General features: G+C 45.4%; 1 protein-coding gene across 2 annotated transcripts in view; it reads right to left on the bottom strand.

Moving 5' to 3' along the window:
* The window catches only part of dnah7 (dynein, axonemal, heavy chain 7), an 816,199-nt gene that overhangs the window by 494,078 nt on the left and 298,298 nt on the right, over window positions 1-23,823 (bottom strand). For both annotated transcript variants that reach the window (XM_085985836.1, XM_085985837.1), the window contains exons 29-31: window positions 20,443-20,691; window positions 19,683-19,832; window positions 1,319-1,501 (exon numbers count right to left, since the gene is read on the bottom strand). In XM_085985836.1, coding sequence (XP_085841962.1) covers window positions 1,319-1,501; window positions 19,683-19,832; window positions 20,443-20,691 — 582 coding nt within the window. The remainder of the gene's footprint in view (window positions 1-1,318; window positions 1,502-19,682; window positions 19,833-20,442; window positions 20,692-23,823) is intronic.

The following is a 23,823-nucleotide window of genomic DNA, read 5'->3' as shown; positions in this document are numbered from 1 at the left end:
CGCCCGCCAAGAGAGTGCAGGCAACAATGTTCCCTATACGTTACACGGCCACACAGCTCTCTGCCAGTCTTGTGCAGCCCAGGACCGGCTTTTTCCAATGGTAAGTTTCGCGCATTCGCGAAACTGTGAATGGGCCACTCAGCCCACCCCTCCAACCCATCAAAAAAAATAAGAGGGAACATTGGCAGGCATTTTGGCGCTGCCTGCTAATTAACATGAGCGGTGCGGAGAATTTGTGGTGTAATGCACTCTTTCCAGCGACAAGCTCAGCAGGAGGCCGAAAGTCATGTCTGTGTGCCGCTTGCAGTGAAGGAGAATGGGGAAGAAACAAGCGAACCTGTAGACTATGTACAGAACAGTTGCCGCACTTGTTACAACAATATTACCTGCCACCCGATTATTAACTATGTTTGTTGATTTTTTCATAATTCATGAAATGAATGCATCTGCATTCTCTGTAACACTAATCTTTCCACAATGGTTACACTTGAAAGTGTTTAAATGTGTAGTGATCATGCCAGCTTTTGGTGGGTCTTTCATACTCGACACAAAATAATTATTTGATAAATAATTGGTTATGGAATTTTGAATAAATTAATTATAATTCCTTAAAATCTTAAGCAGTTGAGTCCAGAGTTGCTAGGGGGTGACGCTATCATAAAGCTAAAAGCGGTCTTATCAGAGATGATCTTCAAATGTTGCAATGGAGTTCTAGAAAATCTGATGCTCTTTAGGAATTTGTTTTTTTAATTGGCTGGGAATCCCCTGAGGGATTTACAGTTTTGTACAGGTGTTCAGTGCTGAGCTAAAAGCTTGTTCCACAAGGTTTCACCCATTGATTGGCTGACCCACAAACGCTGTAGGCCTTCCAGAAAGCTGCCAGAAAATGCAACTCCCCGCACCGGCAGCAGGTGAAAGTGCAGCGGCCGCCATTTTTCTCCCCGAATCGGAAGGTAACAGCCGACACTAAACCCCCGAATTTCTTGGCCAAGATGTCTTCAGACTCTCCCTATGTTTCCTTTCTATTCACAGCATCAAGTCTGAAGCGATAATTTTGATAACATTTGTTACACTAAGGGCTGATTCCATGATTGGGTGCTCCCAGCAAGGCGAAGCGCTTGTACAGGCCAAGGGTTGGGAAATCATTGCCCGCAACCTGTGATTTTTCCATCAATTTAAATTAGTGAATAGAAAATCATGGGCTGTAGGCCCGAGCTTTCCCGACTTGTACCCTTCTGTGGATGCCACTACTCACTGGAAGCACTCAGTCGTGGAATCAGCCTTATATTTGCATCAAAATTAATATATGACTACTTACAGTAGCAGGGGAAGCAACCTCCAGATCCATTGGTTCAAATATAAGACTCATTTGGGGAGACATCTGAATGATCTCCCCACTCATCAGACACAATTTCTTGTTATCATCCAGCACAGTGTTCATATTCTCAATCCAGACTGCATCAACTGGTCCATCAAAGATTAACCATTTCCTATCTGGGGTCTGTTTAAAGAAAAGTCTTCATTTCACTTTAAATATAGCAAATCAATAACCAATTACAACTGTTCTAAGGAATTGGACAATCAAAGAGACTTAAAAGAAACTTGAAAATCTTTTCCTGCTACCATGGAGAGCTAAGATATTTGATCCAATCTGACAGCCAATCTGGAGCCACTAAAAAAATGGAAAGCTACACTATTGGCTGGGAAATTGTGCAACAGTTAATATGTTCACTAACTCCTTTAAAAAAAGAAGTGGATAACTATCTGGTTCAGAAAAAGTGTAAAGACTATAAGAATATAAGTGTAGACCTGGATGATTCTATAGGCCTTTTTATATTTAAACGCTTCAGCCAACACACCGTGGCCTAGAAATTCAGTGCCCTTAGCGCCGATTTTGCGGCGCTGGAGGGCCTAGCGCTGCAATTGGCGCCGGCGCCTAAATTGCCTGGGGCCCTTCCGCCGCGGTAGACCGGTAGCGCTGCGCCGGCACCGATGACGTCATCGGTGTGCGCAGCGTCCCAGTTGCCATGGTAACCCGCCCGAACTGGGAAATTGACTTGCGGCCGCCTCGCCCGTGGCAGCCGCAAGCAACGTTCTGGCAGAGGTGCCTTGCACAAGTTTGCGCCAGCGCATTAAAGGCCCCGCGGCGGCCGGCCGCTTTCCCCGCCGCCCGCCTGGCCGCAGCTCCCTCCCCGGACTTCCCCCCCCCCCCCCGGAACAGAAGCAAGCCCGGCACTTGTCCGAGGTGCCGAGCTCATTTTTAATAAGATTATCGCGGGCCGCGGCCGGGTGCAGGCAGGTCCTCCTTAAGGGAAGGAGGAGGCCTGCACTTCCCGAACCTGCCGCACCGCAGCGGGCGCCGCAGCGCCGGAATAGCGCCGAAATTCAGCGCATAGCGCCAGTTTTCAGGCGCTAACAGCTTTCAGCAGCGCCGGCAGCCGTTTGGGCGCAGAAGTTGTGAATTTTTGGCCCGACCAGCGCGACTTAGCTCCGGCACTAACTTCCGGCGCTAAAGCCGTTGCTGCGCCAAAACCCAATTTCTAGGCCCGTGTCTTTTGAGCCGCTGATGGATTCTCTGGTTCTGCTTCTGCCTGATACGAATGGCACCGAGTTGAAATGGAAATGGAAAAAAAAAATCAGTGCTGGAAGGCTGGTTTATTGCCATTCTTATCAAAATAGTACTGCAATGTAAAAGCGCTTTATGAAAAACTGCAACTAGAATCCTGGTAATGTCAGTTGTGCGTACAACTGGTCAGAGTTGGACAAAGTAGATAAAATGCTAAATCAAGATTTTAAGATTGGACGCGATTGCTGCCAACTAAATGAAGTAGTTGCGCATGCACAGTTCCAATGGTTTTTTGGTTGTTCTTGCTGGACTTCCCACAGTTTGGTGAGAGAGAAAGGAGAGGAGGGGATGGGGAAAAGAGATCGCTGCTGCCAAACTGACCCGCACGGGGAAAAGTGATCGCTGCTGTCGAACTGAGCCGCATCAGGATAAGAAAATGTTATCAACTTATGAAAGTTACCATTTAGGCGCTTTTGAACTAATGAAAGGTAACATTTATGCGCTGCCGAACTAAGCCAAAGATAAAATTAAAATTAAAAGTTAAATTGGCGTTTCTACCAACTTATGAACTACTGAAAGTTAATATTTATGTGCAGAATGCTTCTGCGCAGCTTCTGGTTCGTTGGCAGCAGCTTCCGGTTCATTGGCAGCCGTCACTGTTTAAGATTATAATCTGACCATTTTTATTTTCTTGAAAATGTTACCTCTGTTGTTCACTTTCTCAAGAAATTAAGTTGGTGAGTCCACAATGATGAAAAATGTACATGGAGGGGTTTCAAAACAGGCTTAATTGACTAATTGGCCTTTTCTTGTTCCCTGCTTTCTAGAGAACAAAAACGTGTCTACCACCCAAGACAGACAAACTTCTTTATAAAGGGAAGTACGTTCTACTTAATTGTCAAATAACTAAAAATGTTATGAAGAGATATCTGTACATTTATCACTGTTTCTCAATTACTCTAACTTATGTATTTTATACTTTAGACCAGCTGAATTGAGTTAGTCTGGGGCAGACATTTTACAAAGAACAACCCCTTTGTGACTCCAGTGATATCATGAATGGGAACAGTGGATTTTGAGAAAAAATCCTTTACTTTAACAGAGCTTTTTGATGGTACCCAGGAGAGATTTTGCAAAAATTCAGTAAACTACACATCACCTTTAATAGTCTATTCCTTTAAAGAGTTAAATTATCTATTGAAAGTCCCGAAGGGAAACTACGTTTGATTTAGTGGTTATTCTAGGAGCGTGGAGCCAGCATGTAAGGAAGGATTGCAAGACTAAAAGCCTGTAGTTCTAACAGTGCCATAAAATATGACTAAGGCCGGTAATTTGTGGCTCTTACGGGTGCGTATGAGATGCATACGCGCTCGTAAGGGCCACGCAAGGTCCGGGTTTTTGCATGCAAAGCGCATGCACGAAAAGGCTGAACTTGTGATCTGTCAAGAATACAAAGATAGGTGGGAAAGCAAATTGTGTGGAGGATGCAAAGAATCTCCAAAGGGATATAGATAGACTAAGTGAGTGGGCTAAAAATCTGGCAGATGGAGTATAATGTAGGAAAATGCAAGGTTATCCACTTTGGTAGGAAAAATAAAAAAGCAAATTATTATTTAAATGGGGAGAGAATACAAAATGCTGAGGTACAGAGGGATCTGGGGGTCCTTGTACATGAATCACAAAAAGTTAGCATGCAGGTACAGCAAGTAATTAGGAAGGCAAATGGAATGTTGGCCTTTATTGCAAAGGGAATGGAGTGTAAAAGTAGGGAAGTCCTGTTACAACTGTACAGGGCATTGGTGAGACCACACCTGGAGTACTGTGTACAGTTTTGGTCTCCTTATTTAAGGAAGGATATATTTGCATTGGAGGCAGTTCAGAGAAGGTTCACGAGGTTGATTCCAGAGATGAAGGGGTTGTCTTATGAAGAAAGGATGAGCAGGTTGGGCCTATACTCATTGGAGTTTAGAAGAATGAGAGAGGATCTTATTGAAACATATAAGATTCTGAAGGGGCTTGACAGGGTAGATGCAGAGAGGATGTTTCCCCTCATGAGGCAATCTAGAACTAGGGGGTATAATTTCAGAATAAGGGGGTCGCCCATTTAAAACGGAAATGAGGAGGAATTTCTTCTCTCAGAGGGTCGTGAATCTTTGGAATTCTCTTTTCCAGAGAGCTGGGGAGGCTGGGTCATTGAATATAGTTAAGGTGGAGATAGACAGATTTTTGAATGGTAAGGGAGTCAAGGGTTATGGGGAGCGGGCAGGGAAGTGGAGTTGAGGCCAAGATCAGAACAGCCATGATCTTATTGAATAGCGGAACAGGCTCAAGGGGCCAAATGACCTACTCCTGCTCCTATGTCTTATGTATGCTATGTAGATCCAACGCATCCCTGGGAAAAGGGCATCTGCAGGTGGAGAGTTGGTCTATTTGCACAACGAATGCCCGTGAAATTCTTATGCCTGGTAAAAGCAGGTGTAAGGCTTGCTTTTACCAGGGTAAGAGTTTAAAAAAACCATTAAAATAACTTTTTTTCCAATCATTTAAACATTAAAAAACCTGTACAATAAGGTAAAGTTATTTTTAGCCCCTTTAAAATATTTAAATCTATTTTTCAAAAAATTTAATTTTTGTTTTAAATATTTAATTAATGGCATTTTAATTAATTTTAAATATATATATTTTTTAATTTATTTGTTGTGTAGATGTATTTTTCGGGGTGTTCCCATTCATGCTTATGGAGATTCCATACGTAAATGGAATCCCCATAAGCATGAATGGGGAATCCCCTTCTTTCATTTGTTGGGCCGGCCCACGTGATCCCAGGGGCACTTGCGAACCGCATGCGCCCCTGTGATGCATGGTCCTCTACCCGTGGGTACCCGGAGAGGCCCAGGACCGCAAATCTCCACACCTCCCGGACCACCAGGTATACAAGCATTTTATTTGCAGATCGGTGGCATTTCCCCACGGAAGCCTCCGACTGCAAATTCAGGACCTCTTCCAAAGTGTCTGAAGCATATTTGGAATCTAAAGGTACACAAAGAAACATTCATCATTAAGTGACAGAATAGTCAGCAACAGCAGAGAGATCCATTCTTTTTTGAGATTATTTCCATACTTTAATACAAGTGAGTGAATGAAAGACAGTCCAGTGAAACTGTGCCCTGAAAAGGAGGCTGCTGCACTCAGTGATGAGTTGTGTCAGGTGGGGAGCTGGCTGCGGCACTCAGGGTTGGGTCAGGTGGGGAGCTGGCTGCTGCATTCGGGATTGGGCTGGGCAGGTTAGGATCAGGTCAGGCAGGGAATGGGCTAATGTACTTGGGAAGGGAAAAGAGAGAGCAGAGCCATAGCTGGAGTATTCAGGATGTTCTTGGTAGGAAACAGGGAGCAATGCCAAAGCTCCGAGTAGTTAGGGCAGGGCTCAGCAGAAAGTAGGAGCAAGCAGAGCAGGAATATTCAGGGTGTCCTTGGTGGCAGGGCTTTGGTGGCAATGAATGAACAAAGCTGTAGCTTGAGCACTCAGACAGACCCGAGAGGGTAGGTACCAAGGGCCAAGGAAGGCAGAACGACCAAGCAGTGTGGGTAAAATGCCTGGCAAAGAGGATTGTTAGGAAAGGGGTAACTTGTAAATGGGTTGATATATTTTTTTAATGATCTAATTTATAAAAGATGCAAATGGTCTCAAAGCTGAGAATGAGCACAAAATAGTAAATACTCTGAATGATTACTTCCTCCAAGTATTCACTCAGGGAGACACAAGCAGCATGACATCACCAACCAGAGGTAACCTAAGCAACATTAATGACTTCAATACAAGTTAGTCAGAAGTCCTTAGCAGGCTAAAAGAGCTCAAAATGAATAAATAAATAAATCCTCAGGGATAGATGGAATTTATTCCAGGGTACGGAGAGAGAGTTGTGAACTACAGACAATCATTATGAGGGAATCACTGGATACTGGGGTGGTGTCCATTGATTGTAAACAGAATAATGTGGCGGATGGTGATAAAACAGAAAAAGGAAAGTACAATCCTATTAGTCTTACTTCAATTATGTGTAAAATAATGGACTCAATTATCAGGAGTCAACTTGATTTTCTGTACAACAATAATCTTATAAACAGCAGCCAGCATGACATCAGAAGGGATCGATCCTGCCTGATCAATCTCCTTGACTTATTTGAGGAAGTGACAAACTGAGTGGACTGTGGGTGCACCTAGATTTTCAAAAGGCATTTGTCAAAGTTCCACACTATAAACTCTTAATAAAGGTCAAACCCAAGGGGATCCACAGTGAATCTTGGGAATGAATAAGAATTTTGCTGAACGGTAGAAAGCTTGTTAGAAGAGTCATGTTGTGTGAGTGGATGAACTGAGTGGGGTGTCCTAGAGCTCATTTTGGTACCACTACCTCTTCTAATTTTCATCAATTACTTCAATTCATAAATTCAATGCAAAGTGGTCAAATTTGCAGATGAGACCAAACTAGTTGGGACAATGCATTCAAAGAAAGCCGCTTGGAAATTCCAAAGAAGGCACCTCAGAGGTGATCTTATGTAAGACAGCTAAGGGTGTGGAAATATGCCTGTTTGGCATAAAAATCAAACAAAAAAGGTGACTCAACCGTGGCTAATAAGGGAAATTAGGGACAGCATAAGATGCAAGGAGAGGACAGATAAATTGGCCAGAAAAAGCAGTAAACCTGAGGATTGGAAGCAGTTTAGGATTCAGCAAAGGATGACAAAGGGATTAATTAAGAGGGGGGAAATAGAGTATGAGAGTAAGCTTGCAGGGAACATAAAAACTGACTGTAAAAGCTTTTATAGATATGTGAAGAGAAAAAGATTGGTGAAGTCAAGCGTAGGTCCCTTGCAGTCAGAATCAAGGGAAATATAATGGGGAACAAAGAAATGGTAGACCAATTAAATACATACTTTGTGTTATGAATCTTATGATCCATGAAGAAAGACTCATGAAATAACACTGGACGGCCAGCTGGTGGCGCCATCCAAGGAGTATAAATACTCGGGCGTGGGCCCAGCTTGCCCAGGACATTTTGTAAACAGGAACTAGTGAAAGATAACTAGACCTCCATGTTTTGAAACAAGTTGATTAAAGCCTTGCTTTATACTCGAACCAAGTGCGTAGTGAGTTTTATTACGTCAATTTAATCAACTTGCTATCGACTCCACACTCTGAGTAATTTTGGGAACAGCCAGCTATGACTTCAACTGCAGAAGGGAACTCTGGCGTAGTAATCAATCTATCATGAACAAACTACTCAGACCCGCCCATCTTGACCTGGACCCGAATTCACCTACAACTGCTAAGGTATGGAAACACTGGTATCATACCTTCAGCAACTTCCTCAGGGTGTGTGGTGAGAATGTTCCTGGTAAATTAGAGATACTTGCCAATTATGTATCTCCTCATGTGTTTGACTATATCGAAGACTGTGTAGACTATGATTCCGCTATCCTAATATTACAGTGACTATATGTTAAGGCCCCAAACAAAATTTTTGCTCGGCATCTATTGGCCACAACTCGACAACAACCCGGGGAATCACTTGATGAATTCCTTCAAAAGCTTCGCAGGCTCAGCAAGGATTGTAATCTTAAAGCTGTCACAGCTGAGCAATACCAGAAGGAGCTAATTCGCAATTCCTTTATTAATGGAATTATGTCTCCCTTCATACGCCGGCGTCTGTTGGAGAATAAAACCCTCGAGTTACAGGCTGCCTATGACCAGGCGTGTTCCCTGGACTTAGCAAAGAGGAATGCAGATACCTATCTTTTACCTCGTGCACGGGCTGCTGCTATCACTTTTAACGACTCCTTCGATAGGTCTCGGGCGGAAGCCCTCACTGATGATGACTCTAACCTAGCAGGTGACAACCCTACCCTAGAAGCCTTCACTGATGATGACCCTGCCCCAGTGGCATCTTGGCAATCTGGAAGGAAGTGTTTCTTCTGTGGAGGTGCGATCCATTATAGGAAATTTTGTCCTGCTCATAACGCAACCTGCAATCATTGCAGCAAGAAAGGTCACTTTTCTAAGGTATGCCAGTCAAGAGCCTCTGTTAGTAAGAAAGGCCCCTTTTCTAAGGTATACCGGTCAAGAGCGCCTGTTAGTTTTGCAGCTACTATCTATAAAACTGCTCCTCCCCCAAGAGCCACTACTAAGGTTATAGCTGCTATCTATGAAACTGCTCCTCCCCCAAGAGCCACTACTAAGGTTACAGCTGTCAGGAGTAAAATTGCCCCTCCTCCCATCACAGCTGTTTTTCCCCAAAGCCTGTCCCATGCAGCCACGAAAGTTTTGGTAAATGGACACATTCTGAGCGCACTAATCGACTCATGCAGCCCTGACAGCTTCATTAGTGAGCGGGCTGTCAGTAAGTTAAAACTGCGTATTTACCCCTCGGACAGGGAAATTGCAAAGACTCTGACGACACTGACCACCAACTTGTCTGGCTTTTGTCTTGTCGACCTTATTCTCAATGGCCGCACTTATTTCTCCACCCGGCTCGGGGTGCTCAAAAACCTATGCAGTGATGTCCTCCTGGGACAGGATTTCCAGAAACAACACAAAAGACTCACTTTCGAGTTTGGAGGGTCAAAGCCGGAGCTTACTATTTCCAAAGTACCATTCTGTGCGCTTTCGGCGGCTTCACTCGACGAGCCGTCCTTGTTTGCCAATCTTTCTCTCTGATGTAAGCTCATAGCCACTAAATCACAATGTTTCAGCCAAGATGATCGATCCTTTATCAAGGCAGAAATCTCTCGCCTTCTAGCTGACGGTATCATTGAGCCATGTTCATCTCCCTGGCGGGCTCAAGTCGTCGTTGTTAAAAACCCTCTGAAGCAACACAAGAAACGTCTTTGCATCGATTACTCGCAAACTATTAACCAGTATACTGACCTGGATGCCTACCCACTACCACGCATCAATGACATGGTCAATAACCTTGCCAACTACAAGGTATTTTCAACTTTTGATTTAAAGAGCGCATACCATCAAGTACCGTTAAAGGACTCTGACAAAATGTATACAGCCTTTGAGGCCAATGGTCGGCTTTACCAGTTTTGTCGCCTTCCATTTGGGGTGACCAATGGGGTGGCCGTCTTTCAACGGGCAATGGATAGCCTAGTTGAAAGGAGAACTTAACGGACACTTTTCCATATCTAGATAATATCACCATTGCTGTTCATGACCAAAAGAAACATGGTGCCAACCTCCAAAAAATTTTTGACGTTCTCCGTCGTCGCAACTTAACCTTAAATGAGTCCAAATCTGTGAAATCAGTACCATCAGTCAACATCCTTGGCTACTGGGTGGGCAACGGTGTCATCAAACTGGTCCTGGAGCGACTTCGTCCGCTTCAGGAGCTCCCCCCTGCCGCCCCCCCCCGCCCCGCCCCACGAATCTCAGCTCTCTTCATCGGGCACTCGGCATGTTCACCTATTATGCGAAGTGGATACCCCACTTCTCCGACAAGATCCAGCCACTGCTTCACACGAAGTCATTTCCATTGGAGGCAACGGCTATTTCAGCTTTCAACCTCCTCGAGCGACAACTGGAAAAAGCCACGTTTCGCTCCATTGATGAAAATCTCCCTTTCGTGGTCGAGTGTGATGCATCGGAGGTGGCGATCTCGGCTACCTTGAATCAAGGTGGTCGACCCGTTGCATTTCTGTCCAGAACTTTGCAGGGTAGCGAGCTCCATTATCCTCCTGTCGAGAAGGAGGCTACGGCCATCATCAAAGCTGTACGTCAATGGAGTCATTTTCTCGCTCGTCGACATTTCACACTTATAACCGACCAGCACTCCGTGGCCTTTATGCTGGATAACCGGAAACGCACTAAGATCAAGAATAACAAAATACAACTCTGGAGGATAGAATTGGCCGCCTTTGGATACACCATACATTATCGACCCAGCAAAGAAAATGTGGCCCCGGATACCCTCATGCGGGCATTCTGCTCTTCTATGTCAACTTCGACCCTTGCGGATCTTCACACTGACTTATGCCATCCTGGAGTTACCCGTATGTTGCATTTTGTGCGAACTAAAAATCTCCCATTTTCTACGGAAGATGTGAAAAGAATATGCTCCTCCTGTAGAATTTGTGCAGAATTAAAACCACAATTCTTCCGTCCATCGGATGGCTCGCTCACACACGCTATGCAGCGACTCAGCATTGACTTTAAAGGGCCACTGCCTTCCTCAACGCGAAACACCTACTTACTTACTATGGTGGACAAATATTCACGCTTTCCCTTTGCTTTCCCCTGTCCCAATATGCTTACTTCCACAGTGATCAAATGCCTCAATCAAGTCCTTTCCCTTTGCGGTACGGCCAATTTCATCCACTCTGATCGGGGTCCCTCCTTCATGTCAAGCGAACTCAAAAGTTATCTTTCCCAACGGGGAATCGCCACAAGTAAAACGACACCGTATCATCCCATCGGTAACGGACAGGTTGAGAGATACAACACTATCATTTGAACGCTGTTCGTCTTGCACTGAGGTCACGCAACCTACCAGACCAGCAGTGGGAAACTGTGCTCCCTGATGTGTTGCACTCCATCAGGTCTCTTCTTTCCACGTCCAATTTCACGCCTCACGAGCGATTCTTCAGGTTCTAGCGTCGCTCCACACATGGGACGTCCCTACCATCATGGTTGGCAGCTCCCGGCCCCGTGCTGCTCCGAAGATTCGTCCGATCTGCCAAAAACGATCCCCTCATCGACGAGGTGGAATTAACGGCCGTTAATCCCACTTACGCGCACGTGCGGTACCCTGATGGCCGGGCTCCCACCGTTTCACTCAGAGATCTGGCTCCCTGTCCAACCGGTCCCACGGACCCAAATGATAGAGGATCTCACAGTAATGATGCCGACACTCTGCGCTCCTTTGAAGATGACACCCTACCTGGGACATCAAGAGATCTGCCGGCTACTCCACCGGATCGACTCAGGGAGCCGAGTGCTCCCCATGGGATGGCCACCCGAAGCCAGGACGCCAGTCAATCCCCGGCTACCAAACAAAATGAAGCCAGCTCTGCGCCTGTGGGGACCCGCACTCGGAGTCACGATCTCCCCAGTCTCCCTCAGGTCGATCAAGGCGACACGGGCCCTGTCGACCTACCAGTACAGATCAAGTGACCCAGGGACCCAGACACAGTCCGGGGAGACGTGCCTTCAAGCCACAAGCGAAGAGCTAAAAGACTGCGGCTATTCGTGGTCCAGCTAATCCGTTAAAAGGAAGTCATCGGACTTCCAAATCTTTAGGGAGGATAAATGTTATGAATCATATGATCCATGAAGAAAGACTCATGAAATAACACTGGACGGCCAGCTGGTGGCGCCGTCCAAGGAGTATAAATACTCGGGCGTGGGCCCAGCTTGCCCAGAACATTTTGTCAACAGGAACTAGTGAAAGATAACTAGACCTCCATGTTTTGAAACAAGTTGATTAAAGCCTTGCTTTATACTTGAACCAAGTGCGTAGTGAGTTTTATTATGCCACTTTGGTGCTGTCTTCACAAAGGAGGACACAAATAACCTCCCAGAGATGTCGGGGAACATAGGGTCTAATGAGAGGAAGGAACCGAACGAAATCATTATTTGTAGGGAAATGGTGTTAGGGAAATTGACGGGATTGAAGGCCGATAAATCCCCAGGGCCTGATTATCTACAATCTAGGGTACTTAAGGAAGTGGCCCTAGAAATAGTAGATGCATTGCTGGTCATCTTCCAAAATTCTATAGACTCTGGAACAGTTCCCATGGATTGGAGGGTAGCTAATGTTACCCCACTGTTCAAAAAAGGTGGTAGAGAGAAAACGGGGAACTATAGACCGGCAAGCCTGACATCAGTCGTGGGGAAAATGCTAGAGTCCATTATAAAAGATGTAATAGCAGGGCACTTGGAAAACAGTGACAGGATCGGACAAAGTCAACATGGATTTACAAAAGATAAATCGTGCTTGACTAATCTACTGGAATTTTTTGAGGATGTAACTGGCAGAATAGATAAGGGAGAACCAGTGGATGTGGTGTATTTGGACTTTCAGAAGGCTTTCGATAAGGTCCCGTATAAGAGATTAGTGTGTAAAGTTAAGGCACATGGGATTGGGGGCAAGGTATTGACTTGGATAGAGAACTGGTTAGCAGACAGAAAGCAAAGAGTTGGAATAAATGGGTCTTTTTCCGAGTGGCAGGCAGTGACTAGTGGGGTACCGCAGGGATCGGTCCTAGGACCTCAGCTATTCACAATATATATTAACGATCTAGACAAGGGAACTAGATGTAATATCTCCAAGTTTGCTGACGACACAAAGCTGGGTGGGTGTGTGTGCTGTGAGGAGGATGCCGAGAATCTCCAGTATGATTTGGACAGGTTGGGTGATTGGGCAGATGCATGGCAGATACAGGATAATGTGGATAAATGCGAGGTTATCCACTTTGGTGGCAAAAACAGGAAGGCAGATTATTATCTGAGCACCAATAGATTGGGAGAAGGGGAGGTGCAACGAGACCTGGGTGTCCTTGTGCACCAGTCGCTGAAGGTAAGCATGCAGGTGCAGCAGGTGGTTAAGAAGGCAAATGGTATGTTGACCTTCGTAGCTAGAGGGTTTGAGTACAGGAACAAGGATGTCTTGCTGCAGTTGTACAGGGCCTTGGTGAGACCACACCTTGAGTATTGTGTGCAGTTTTGGTCACCTTATCTGAGGAAGGATGTTCTTGCCATGGAGGGAGTGCAGCGAAGATTCACCAGATTGATACCTGGGATGGCAGGAATGACGTATGAGGAGAGATTGGGTCGATTGGGCTTATACTCGCTGGAGTTTAGAAGAATGAGAGGGGATCTCATTGAAACTTATAAAATTCTAACAGGACTAGACAGACTAGATGCAGGAAGGGTGTTCCCGATGGCGGGGGAGTCCAGAACCAGGGGTCACAGTCTAAAGATAAGGGGTAAGCCATTTAGGACAATTATGAAGAGGAATTTCTTCACCCAGAGAGTGGTGAACCTGTGGAATTCTCTACCACAGAAGGCAGTTGAGGCCAATTCATTAAATATATTCAAGAAGGAGTTAGATATATTTCTTAAGGCTAAAGGGATCAAGGGATATGGGGAAAAGGCAGGGACAGGGTACTGAGTTTGGATGATCAGCCATGATCTCATTGAATGGCGGAGCAGGCTCGAAGGACCGAATGGCCTACTCCTGCTCCTATCTTCTATGTTTCTATGAAATTCTAAATCCAGAATATTACTTTAAATTACAAGACAGACACAAGGGAATACAGGTTCAAACTGATAATATGTAAACTTAAGACTGGTGTCAGGAAGTTTTTCTTCACACAAAGAGTGAGCAAAACATGAAATGAACTTCCAGGTAGAGAATGGACGTGAACACCCTGGAATCATTTAAGAGATAATTAGATGCTGCAATATACACAATATACACAAAATTCGGCTCCGTAGCGCCCATTTTCTGGGCGCTATGAGTGCCCATAGAGGTCCAAAATGGTGTCCACGATGTGCATGCACAATTCTGGTGCAAATCACACTGGACATCATATCGGTGAGGGTGTTAGCACGCATGCACAGTGAGTGTCTGCTGGAAGTATGCAGAGTAGGCAGATCATGACGTCAATCAGCAAGTAATGCGGATTTGATGCCAGCGCTGCCATTTGGTGCTCAACGCTCCAGCCAATGCCCTCTCTTAACCTCACACAGCTGAACACGCGTTCAGCAGCAAGAAGGACCCCCCACCAGTGCTATTTAAAGGGATCATCAACTACAGGACGTGGTGTGGCCAGTGCTGAAGGACGTTGTCCTGACTTCAAGGCTTCTGCGCAAACCTCTTGCTCCTAGACATAGGTGCGGTAGGAGGCATTCCCCTTGGAATACGGCATAACTTGGAGAATGAGCAGAGGCGACATGGGGCAGGGCAAGCTGCTAGAAGAGGATGGGGAAAAGGGCTCTCAGCAGGAGGCTATATCTGCCATGGATGTTCTGGGAGCAATTCTTCTACCTGAGCCTCACCAAGGAATAGTGTATCTGATGTCTGCACTTCACTAAGAACGTCCTTACTGAAATCTGCCACCTGCTGCAGCCACAACTGCAACCTCAAAGCAGGGCGAGAGCCGCATTGCCAGTGGCTGTGAAGGTGACAGTGGTCATGAAATTTTATGCATCAGGCTCCTTCCAGGCTGGAGCTGGGGAGAATTGCAACATCTTGCAGTTTGCCCTCCACTGTTGTGTAAGGGAGGTCACTGAGGCTCTGTATTTCAAGAGAGCTGACTGCATTTCATTCTCTCCTGCCAGAGAGCAGCACGTGGCTTTGCGAGGATTGCAGGCTTCCCCATGGTGCAGGGTGCCATTGACTGAACGCACATCGCTTTGAGGGCGCCGTATGTCAACTCTGAGTTGTATTGCAAACAAAAGGGATTCCACTCCTCAATGTCCAGCTGGTGTGCGACCATACTCAGTCAACCATGCAGATCAATGCACGGTATCCTGGCAGGAGTCATAATGTCTTTACTCCATGGCAGTCCGCTGTGCCATCTGCATTTAAGCCACTGCAACAAACCAAAGGGTGGCTACTGGGCATTGAAGACATAGCTCAGGACTCAGGTGTGCGACCCACACACAAGTGGGCAGCATGCATGCTATGAAAGCCATGCTACCACACAAAATGTGATCGAGCACACCATTGGCGTGCTGAAACAACACTCTGGACCGCTCTGGAGTTGCCCTGTAGTACCCGGCAGAACGGGTGTCAAGGTTTATGGTGGTCTGCTGCATGCTGCACAACCCTGGCATCATGAGGGCACAGCCCTTGCCACCAGCTATATGGTGACCAGCTGAGGAGCAGGAGCAGGAAGAGAGGATGAGGAGGAGGAAGAGAAAGAGGAGGGGAGGAGGAAACCTAGACAGCCCATTTCTGGCCAGGCTGTCCGTGAACAACTCATCTGACTGTGATACCAGTAAATTCAAAACCCAATTCTCATTCACCATCACTTAAGTCCCACACTTAACTTCCTTCTCTTGCTAACCATCACAGCGCCCACTTGGCCACAATGCAAAAATAAAAGTTAACACAAAATAAACATTCCAAACCAAATTTATAAATCAAAGAATGCCATATTGCATACAAACATCAACTAATCACCCTTGTGCATTCCCTTAGTGCCTGTCTTCCATGTGCCTTTGCCTCTCCTCATGCTCCTATGCAGTGCTTCCCTAGTGGCTGCATCATGGCAACTGGAAGGCTGCTGACGTTCAGTGGTGGAAGACTACAGATGGCCTTGGAGGACAACCTCGAGCAGCTCTAAGCCTAGAAGGCTCAACTTCGGACTTCACCGACAAGTGCAGCAGTAGTCTGGGCTGGCTGGCTGACATAGAAACATAGAAAAATAGGAGCAGGGGTAGGCCATTCAGCCCTTCAAGCCTGCTCTGCCATTCAATATGATCATGGCTGATCCTCTATCTCAATACCATATTCCTGCTCTCTCCCCCATACAGCTTGACGCCTTTTGTGTCTAGAAATCTATCTATCTCCTTCTTAAATATATTCAGTGACTTGGCCTCCACAGCCTTCTGTGGTAGAGAATTCCACAGGTTCACCACCCTCTGAGTAAAGAAATTGCTCCTCACCTCAGTCCTAAATGTCCTACCCCTTATCCTGAGACTGTGACCCCTCATTCTAGACCCCCAGCCAGGGGAAACATCCTCCCTGCATCCAGTCTGTCTAACCCTGTCAGAATTTTATACGTTTCAATGAGATCCCCTCATTCTTCTAAAGTCTAGTGAATACAGGCCTAGTCGACCCAATCTCTCCTCATACGACAGTCCTGCCATCTCAGGAATCAGTCTGGCGAACCTTTGCTGCACTCCCTCTATGGCAAGTATATCCTTTCTTAGGTAAGGAGACCAAAACTGCACACAGTACTCCAGGTGTGGTCTCACGAAGGCCTAGTGTAACTGTAGTAAGACATCCTTGCTCCTGTACTCAAATCCTCTTGCAATGAAGGCCAACATACCATTTTCCTTCCTAACTGCTTGCTGCACCTGCATGTTTGCTTTCAGTGACTGGTGTACAAGGACACCCAAGTTCCTCTGTACATCAACATTTCCCAAACTGTCACCATTTAAATAATACTCTGCCTTTCTGTTTTTCCTACCGAAGTGGATAACTTCACATTTATCCACGTTATACTGCATCTGCCATGTATTTGCCCACTCACACAACTTGTCTAAGCTGCCTTGAAGCTTCTTTGCATCCTCCTCACAACCCCACCTAGTTTTGACAAGCAACAGCAAGGGCACTGGCAGAGTGGCAGTGGTGGGAGGATGAATGCTGTCATCCTGAGAGAGGACAGCAGGCTCGTGCTCCACGGAGCCACTGCCACTCCCCCAGGGCGGCGCCTCAACAATCCTAGTAATCTGTTGGAGGACAGATTGCTGGTCTGCTGTGACACCCTGGTAACTACAGCCATGATGGCAGCAGTCTGAGCTTGCTTGGCAGCAAGCTGACCTTGTATGACATAAGTCTGAGCTTCCACTGCAGCACCCAGACGTTGGATGACTTCTGCTTGTGCTACAATGAAAGCTGAGACATCGGCCATCAGATGTTGCATCATGTTTGGGTCCACAAGTGTGCTAATGGAGTTGGCCATCACTTTCACACTGGAAAGGATGGGCTCTAAGCTCTGTGTAAAGCCCTGTGCCAAGTTGGTGCCGGACTCCTCAATGCTCCTTCACATTGCATGTAGGCTCTCTGGCAGGCCTGTCAATGCACCAAGCATTTCATTGTGCATACCCATCAGCCTTCTTCTGTAGCCTGCCCCATCGAAGTGCTCATCAGTGTCCTCTGCAGCAGAACGCGGGTGGGACCTTGCCCTCCAGCGAGCTGGCACCTGTGCCATCCTTGCCCCATGCCCAGTGTCTCACCACTGTGCAAAATCCTCTAAATTACATGCAGTGTCAGCATCTGAGCCGGTGGCTGCAAGTGAGAAATCGAGTGACGGTGTTTCTCCATTATCAGTGTCTTCTTGTTCTTCCACCACTGCCTGGCCAGATTGCAGTCCTTGTGTACCTGAAAGGAGAAAGGCACAAGGGTAAGGTTGTGGTGCGGGGAGGGGCAGAAAGTAAGAGGTGCATGCTTACGCCACCTGCAGCTTGTAAATCAGAAGAGATTGTGGAATGAGGAGGAAGTGGGATATGAGAAGGGGGATTACGTATGAGGATACAGTCATCTTCTATGGTTTCAGCCCCGCCGCTGGCCACAGCCTCAGCAATGGCCGCTCCATTGATGGCGAGCACAATCGGGGTAAGTACATGCAGCCGCGCCTGTCCCCCGCCGGTTAACTCCTGATGCCTCCGTTTGTGCACCACCTTGTCCTGCAAGAGAAAGAGAAATGTGTCAGTGAGTGTGGTGCAATCTGTTTGGGTGATGTGGGTGTCATGGCTGAATAGCTGGCAGTGTGTGCAAGCTGTGAGATGTGGCTATGAAGCTTGCAGCAGTGCTATGCGTGTGAGGGTGATGTGAAGCCAAGAATGTTAGGTATGAATCCGGATTTATAAAGATTGTTGATAGGTGAGTGATGGGGGTGTGGTGTATTGAGAAGTTGCTGAGGCTAGTGGTGCAGTGATCAGATAGGGCACTTGAAGATACATTCACCGGCCTTGAGCACTTGTGTAAGGTCATTGAACTTCCTGCGGCACTGCATCCAGGTCCTCGGAGCTTGACTCCTGGCATTGACCGCCATGGCTACCTGCTCTCACTGCGTTCTAAGAGTTTGTCTGAAGGGCCTCCTGGCCCCCTGTGGATAGAACACATTTTTACTCCTCTCTACCTCCTCCACCAACGCTTCCAGTGCAGCATCGGAAAATCTTGGAGCCCACTCTCTGCCATGTTGTGCCATTATTCAGTCTTTTTCCACATCAGAATAAGTTCCACAACGTCTTCCAACATCTGCTCCAGTCACAATGAACCTCCCCTTTAAGAGGTGCAGGCTGGCTTTAAGTAGTGCAGGCTAAATTTAGGTTGTGCTAGCCTTGCACAATTTTGGGCCCCCTGCTGATGCATGCAGCCAGTCAACAACGTGGTTAGCGCTGGCTGCACACAGCACGAAGTTGGCGTACTACCTGCATTGGAAGCAACGGGCGCAATTTAATCCCACATCATGATCCCCGAGCCCATTTTCAGGACCTGTATAATTTCGCCCCCAGGGTCTTTTTGGATAGATGAACTAGAATAGGCCGAATGGTTTTCCTCATCTACAGTTATCTTGTATAATCTTGTGATTAGTCAGTGATGTCATGTGGTTGGGGGGGTGGTGAAGAACAAATGTTGGGATCTGATTCATCCATGGTATCATGTGGTTGACATGGACATCTTAGAAGTTCACTGCAGTCAACAATAATACGGTATTGCAAACAGATATTTTTTAATATAAATGGGTAGCTACAAGTATTCACGGAATGATTTGGGCAATATACTTCTATCCTCTGAGTCAGAGGATGTGGGTTTAAGTTCCAATCCAGAGACTTAAGAAACACAACTAGACACTCCAGGGCAGTACTGAGGCAGTGCTGTTAGAGGTGCCATCTTTCAGATGAGTCGTTAAACTGAGGCCCCATCTGTCCTCTCAAATGGATGTAAAAGATCCTATGGCACTATTTGAAGAAGAGCAAGAGAGTTCTCCTCAGTGTCCTGACCCATATTTATCCCTCAACTAACATCACTAAAACCGATTATCTAGTAATTATCACATTGCTGTTTGTGGGGCCTTGCTGTGTACAAATTGGCTGCTGCGTTTCCTACATTACAATAGTGACTACACTTCAAAAGTACTTCATTGGCTGTAAAGTGCTTTGGGAGGTCCTGAGGTTGTGAAAGGCATTATAGAAATGCAAGTCTTGCTTTTTCTTTTTTTTTACATACATTTAGAAGTATTAGTCTAGTCTGAAAGTACTAAATACTTAGGATTTTGTTTTTGTTTGAGGGTTTCATAACTTCCTGCATGTCACAGTACTTCAATACCTGTATTTGTTTTGTAGAACTGCAAATTAACATAATTCACAAATACTTACGGAAGAAACAGCAAATGCTCTGTAACTAACAGCCAGAATGCCATCTGACCATTCATGTGACACCTTATCAAACTGGCCATACAGTTGACCCATAGTGATGGCCTTGGGATTAATAACTGTGATTTGAACCTTGTTTTCCTCCAGAAGCCCCTGGACAAAAATAATAAATACAACATTTTACAGAACTATATGATTGACATCATTGATATAGAGAGTAGCATGCTAAAAAAAACTAATAACTTTAAGTGATGGTAAAAGAAATGACATCAAATTGCATAACTGGTCAATGTAAGACAGTGGTGTTGGATGAATATGAGGTGTATTACTATGGCACAGTAGTAGAAAAATCATAATCTTACAACATGATGCTAATATTTCCATTGTTTGATAAAATACATATTTTCTTCATGTTAGGACAGTGACATCTGATGTGCAATAACTCCCTTAATTCACATGTTTGACAATTAGAATAATTAATCTTCTCATTAGCTAAGGGATGATTTCTTGGCCATATCCTTCAGTTTTGTAAATTTGTATTATATTATAAATATATGTGATTAGAAAAATGATAAATTAGATAGCTAAATGTTCTTTGTGATTAATATAGTTATTTCATTTTACAGTTCATTAATATATTTATGTAACTGAAAAGTTAATTTGACCTAATTTGTCCAAAATATATTAATTATAAACTACAACTGACCGATGACAATAAAATAAATGAAGATGCACCAGTCAATGATTCAGTGTTTATTTCTACCTTTTCACAAATATCATGTAAAGCAGCAGCCAGAACTCTATAAGCTGACGTCTTTCCACCAAATGGTTCTCCAACAATCATAAATCCATGACGCACAATCATCATTTCATAGATTTGTAAGATCTTCTGTGAGAAGAATTCAGTCATTTGCAAATTCATGTGTTCACAATTCTCTTTGATTGCTTCCAGCAAGACACGGTAGTCAGGTTTTGGTAGTTTTATTCCAGGAAACAAATCTGAAGTGATTCCCTAGCAATAAAAATATATTACAGTATAATAGGTGTTAAATAGCTGCCTGAATACTTGCCTCACAACAGATCTATTGTGTTCTATTGTTCAAAGAACCAGCAAAGCATCAAAGTATATGGTATAGTGAGAGTCTATTAATTTTCATTAGGAGTGACTGTGCTTTGTGAGGCAGATTATTTGTCTCTACAGGTTCAAAGATAATTTTAATTGCATTTTTGACTTAAAAAATGAATGATGTGATTTATTCCAAATAGTTGATTTAAACAATACCTGGAGGAGATCACTAGACAATGGTGTAAATTGCTATTGTAGGTTCTGTACCTAGAAACATGATATTGGCAACCTTACTCAAGAGGAACCACACAGTAACACATTAGTTCATTCACAGAAGAACCCCAATACGTGCAAATATATAGGCACGCAATTGAGCAGCGGCAACTAATATTTATATAGAAACATGTCAACACTTTACAATGGGTAGAAGTGGACACTGAGCAGCAAGTGCAGAAATTTAGTTGGAGGGACTGAAGATAAACGAGATAAGTTCACAGGAGCATTTCACAAGGTAACATGATGAAATGGTTTATAGTAGGGGCATCATGACTGAAGGCTCAGACTTCAATGTTGGAACAGAAGGGGTCAGCAAACAAGTAGTAATCCAGAGTCAGAGGAATGCAAGGTGCGTGCTGGGACATATAGCTGGAGAAAATAACTCAGACAGAGTGGGGTCAGGCTATGGATAGATTTAAAAGTGGGAGAAAAGGATTCTAAAATCAATTCTTTATGATACAGGGAACGTGTGTAACTTGGTAAGGGTGTGTGGGGCTGAGAGCAAAAGATTCAGGACACAGAGTTGTGGATCAGTCAAAGTTTGTGAAGGATGGACGTGGATAGGCTGGTGAGGAAAGCATTAGAGAAATTGATCCTTAAGGTAATGAAGGAATGGATGAAGGTTTCAGCAACAAAGGGAGTGAGGAATGGATATAAGTTGGCACTGTTCTGGAGTTGGAAGAAGGCAGCCTTGACAACACACCACATGTGGATAAAAAGCTCTGGGTCAGACAGAACAGTGAGTCTGCATGCAACCAGGTTCAGCCCAAGTGAACAGGCAAGGAGACAGATAAAATTGTATCCCAAGGCCCGCTGACAAGAACCAAATATGATAAAGCTAAGTTATAGAAAGTTTTGGTGCTGGACAGGTGGTCAAGTAGTATACCAATTGATGTGATGGCAGTAGCGGTAGTGGAGAAGTAGAGTTATGTCTCATCATCATACATGCAGAAGATGACCCCTTGCTTAAGGATGATGTCGACAATGGATAACGTGTAGCTTATAAATGGGGGGGGGCAAGGAGAGTGCCATAGGACATTCCATAGGTGACTGAGTAAGCACAGGAAGAGAAATAGTTTGTGGAGATGTAGTGACAGCATTGGGATGAGTGAGAGTAGAACCATGAGAAAGAGTTTGCATTTATATAGCATTGTATCTCTCAGACAAATTTTAAGCACTCCACATGCAGTGAATTACTTTAAAGTGCTTTTACTGTTACTATGTAGGTGAACACAGAAGCCATTCTATGCACAGCTAGGCCCAACAAACAGCAATGAGTTGTCAAGAACAGAGGTAAAATGAAGAGAAGGGCAAGTGCAAGAAAATGGAATGGTCAAAGGTCGCAGAGAGGTCGAAGAGGTCAAAGAGAGCAGTAAGCGGCTGTCACAGTAACATTAATAGTGATGAGTGCTGAAGCCTGGCTGAAAAGCAGACTAGAAGGACTTGAAGAAGGAATGGTGAGAGAGGTGAGGAGATACTCGGGTGGAAACAGCTCGTTGAAGAACCCTTGTGAGAAAGAACAGATTAGAGAAAGGGGTTCATGAAGATAGAGGGGTTGAAGGGGCTCCCCATCATCATGTATCATATTTATATCAAAATAATTGTTTAATAATTTTTTTTCAAATAAAGTAAAATACTGTATTTAAAACCTCAAGTGCAGTTACATTCATGAAGCCAATGGGGTTTGCATAGTATAGTGCCTGAACTGCAAAAAGGCATCTCCTGCAGGTCAGCAAGAGGGAGCAATAGCTGGCCTGAGTCAAAACCCTCAGTCAAAAACTTAGAACTTGTAATCACTGAAATTAAAGGGAACAGGCATAGAGAACTGAGAGTGAGTGGTCAGTTGAAGAAGGATATTGTTTAAAAAACAAGTAGTATGAAGGTGCGTGTAAGGGACACAGGCCTAGAAATTGGGTATAGCCCCGCTTGAGGTGTTAGAACTGGCGATGCGCAAAGTTTATAGCCAGACAAAACTTATCGCCGCCTGGCGTGATATTGGGTTGCATCGCCCCCAAAGGGGATTGAGGCGCTAAATCAGCCATTGCACGGTGCTCTTAAGGCGCAAAAGGTCAGGCGCTACTCAATATCGACGCGGACGGGCGCAGCGCAGGTGAACTCAATTACGGGAAAGCACGAGACCTACAGGCGCCGGCCGGCTCTTAAAGGGGCGGGTCAGTCAGACTGAGCTTAAACACCCAACGCCCTGTAGGCCTCAGATTCGGCGCTCGCCCTTGTCTGGCGTTAGAAACTTGTGCATTATGGAGAAGGTTAGGCAGAGAGCAGAGCGCTTCAGCACTGAGGCTCTGGACCACTTGGTGGCTGCAGTTGAACACCGTCGAGAGGTCCTGTATCCGGATAATGGCAAGAGGCCAAATCAGAAGGCTTATCGACGATCTTGGAGGGAGGTTGCTGTGAGGGTGAATTCCAGCAGCATGGCGACCAGGACCCCTGTTCAGTGTAGGAAGAAATTCAATGACCTCACACGGATTGTTAGGGTGAGTGATGGTTTACCAAACTTGTGCTTCCCTCCATCTGCAGCTGACTTCGGGCACCCTGCTGCAATGATGCGCCAATGGCCATCTGTCAGTATGCACCCATGGCCCTTTCTGGCCACACACATGGACAGATGTCTCAAGGCCTCATGTAAGGGCTCTTGCACCATGGGGGGCATGCGATGAGGTCTCAAGGCCTCATGTAACAGAACCTCCCCTTCTTTCCCCTGCAGTCCAAGATGGCACAGATTAGAAAGGAGCAGCGTCGAACCGGTGGTGGACCTGCACAAGTGGTCACTCTCACTGATCT

Source organism: Somniosus microcephalus, chromosome 4 (assembly GCF_052327205.1).
Source record: "Somniosus microcephalus isolate GS21.2 chromosome 4, FLI_Smic_1.0, whole genome shotgun sequence".
NCBI classification, from domain to species: domain Eukaryota; kingdom Metazoa; phylum Chordata; class Chondrichthyes; order Squaliformes; family Somniosidae; genus Somniosus; species Somniosus microcephalus.
The sequence above is the reverse complement of the archived record's forward strand: the minus strand, read 5'-3'. Positions and strand labels throughout refer to the sequence as shown.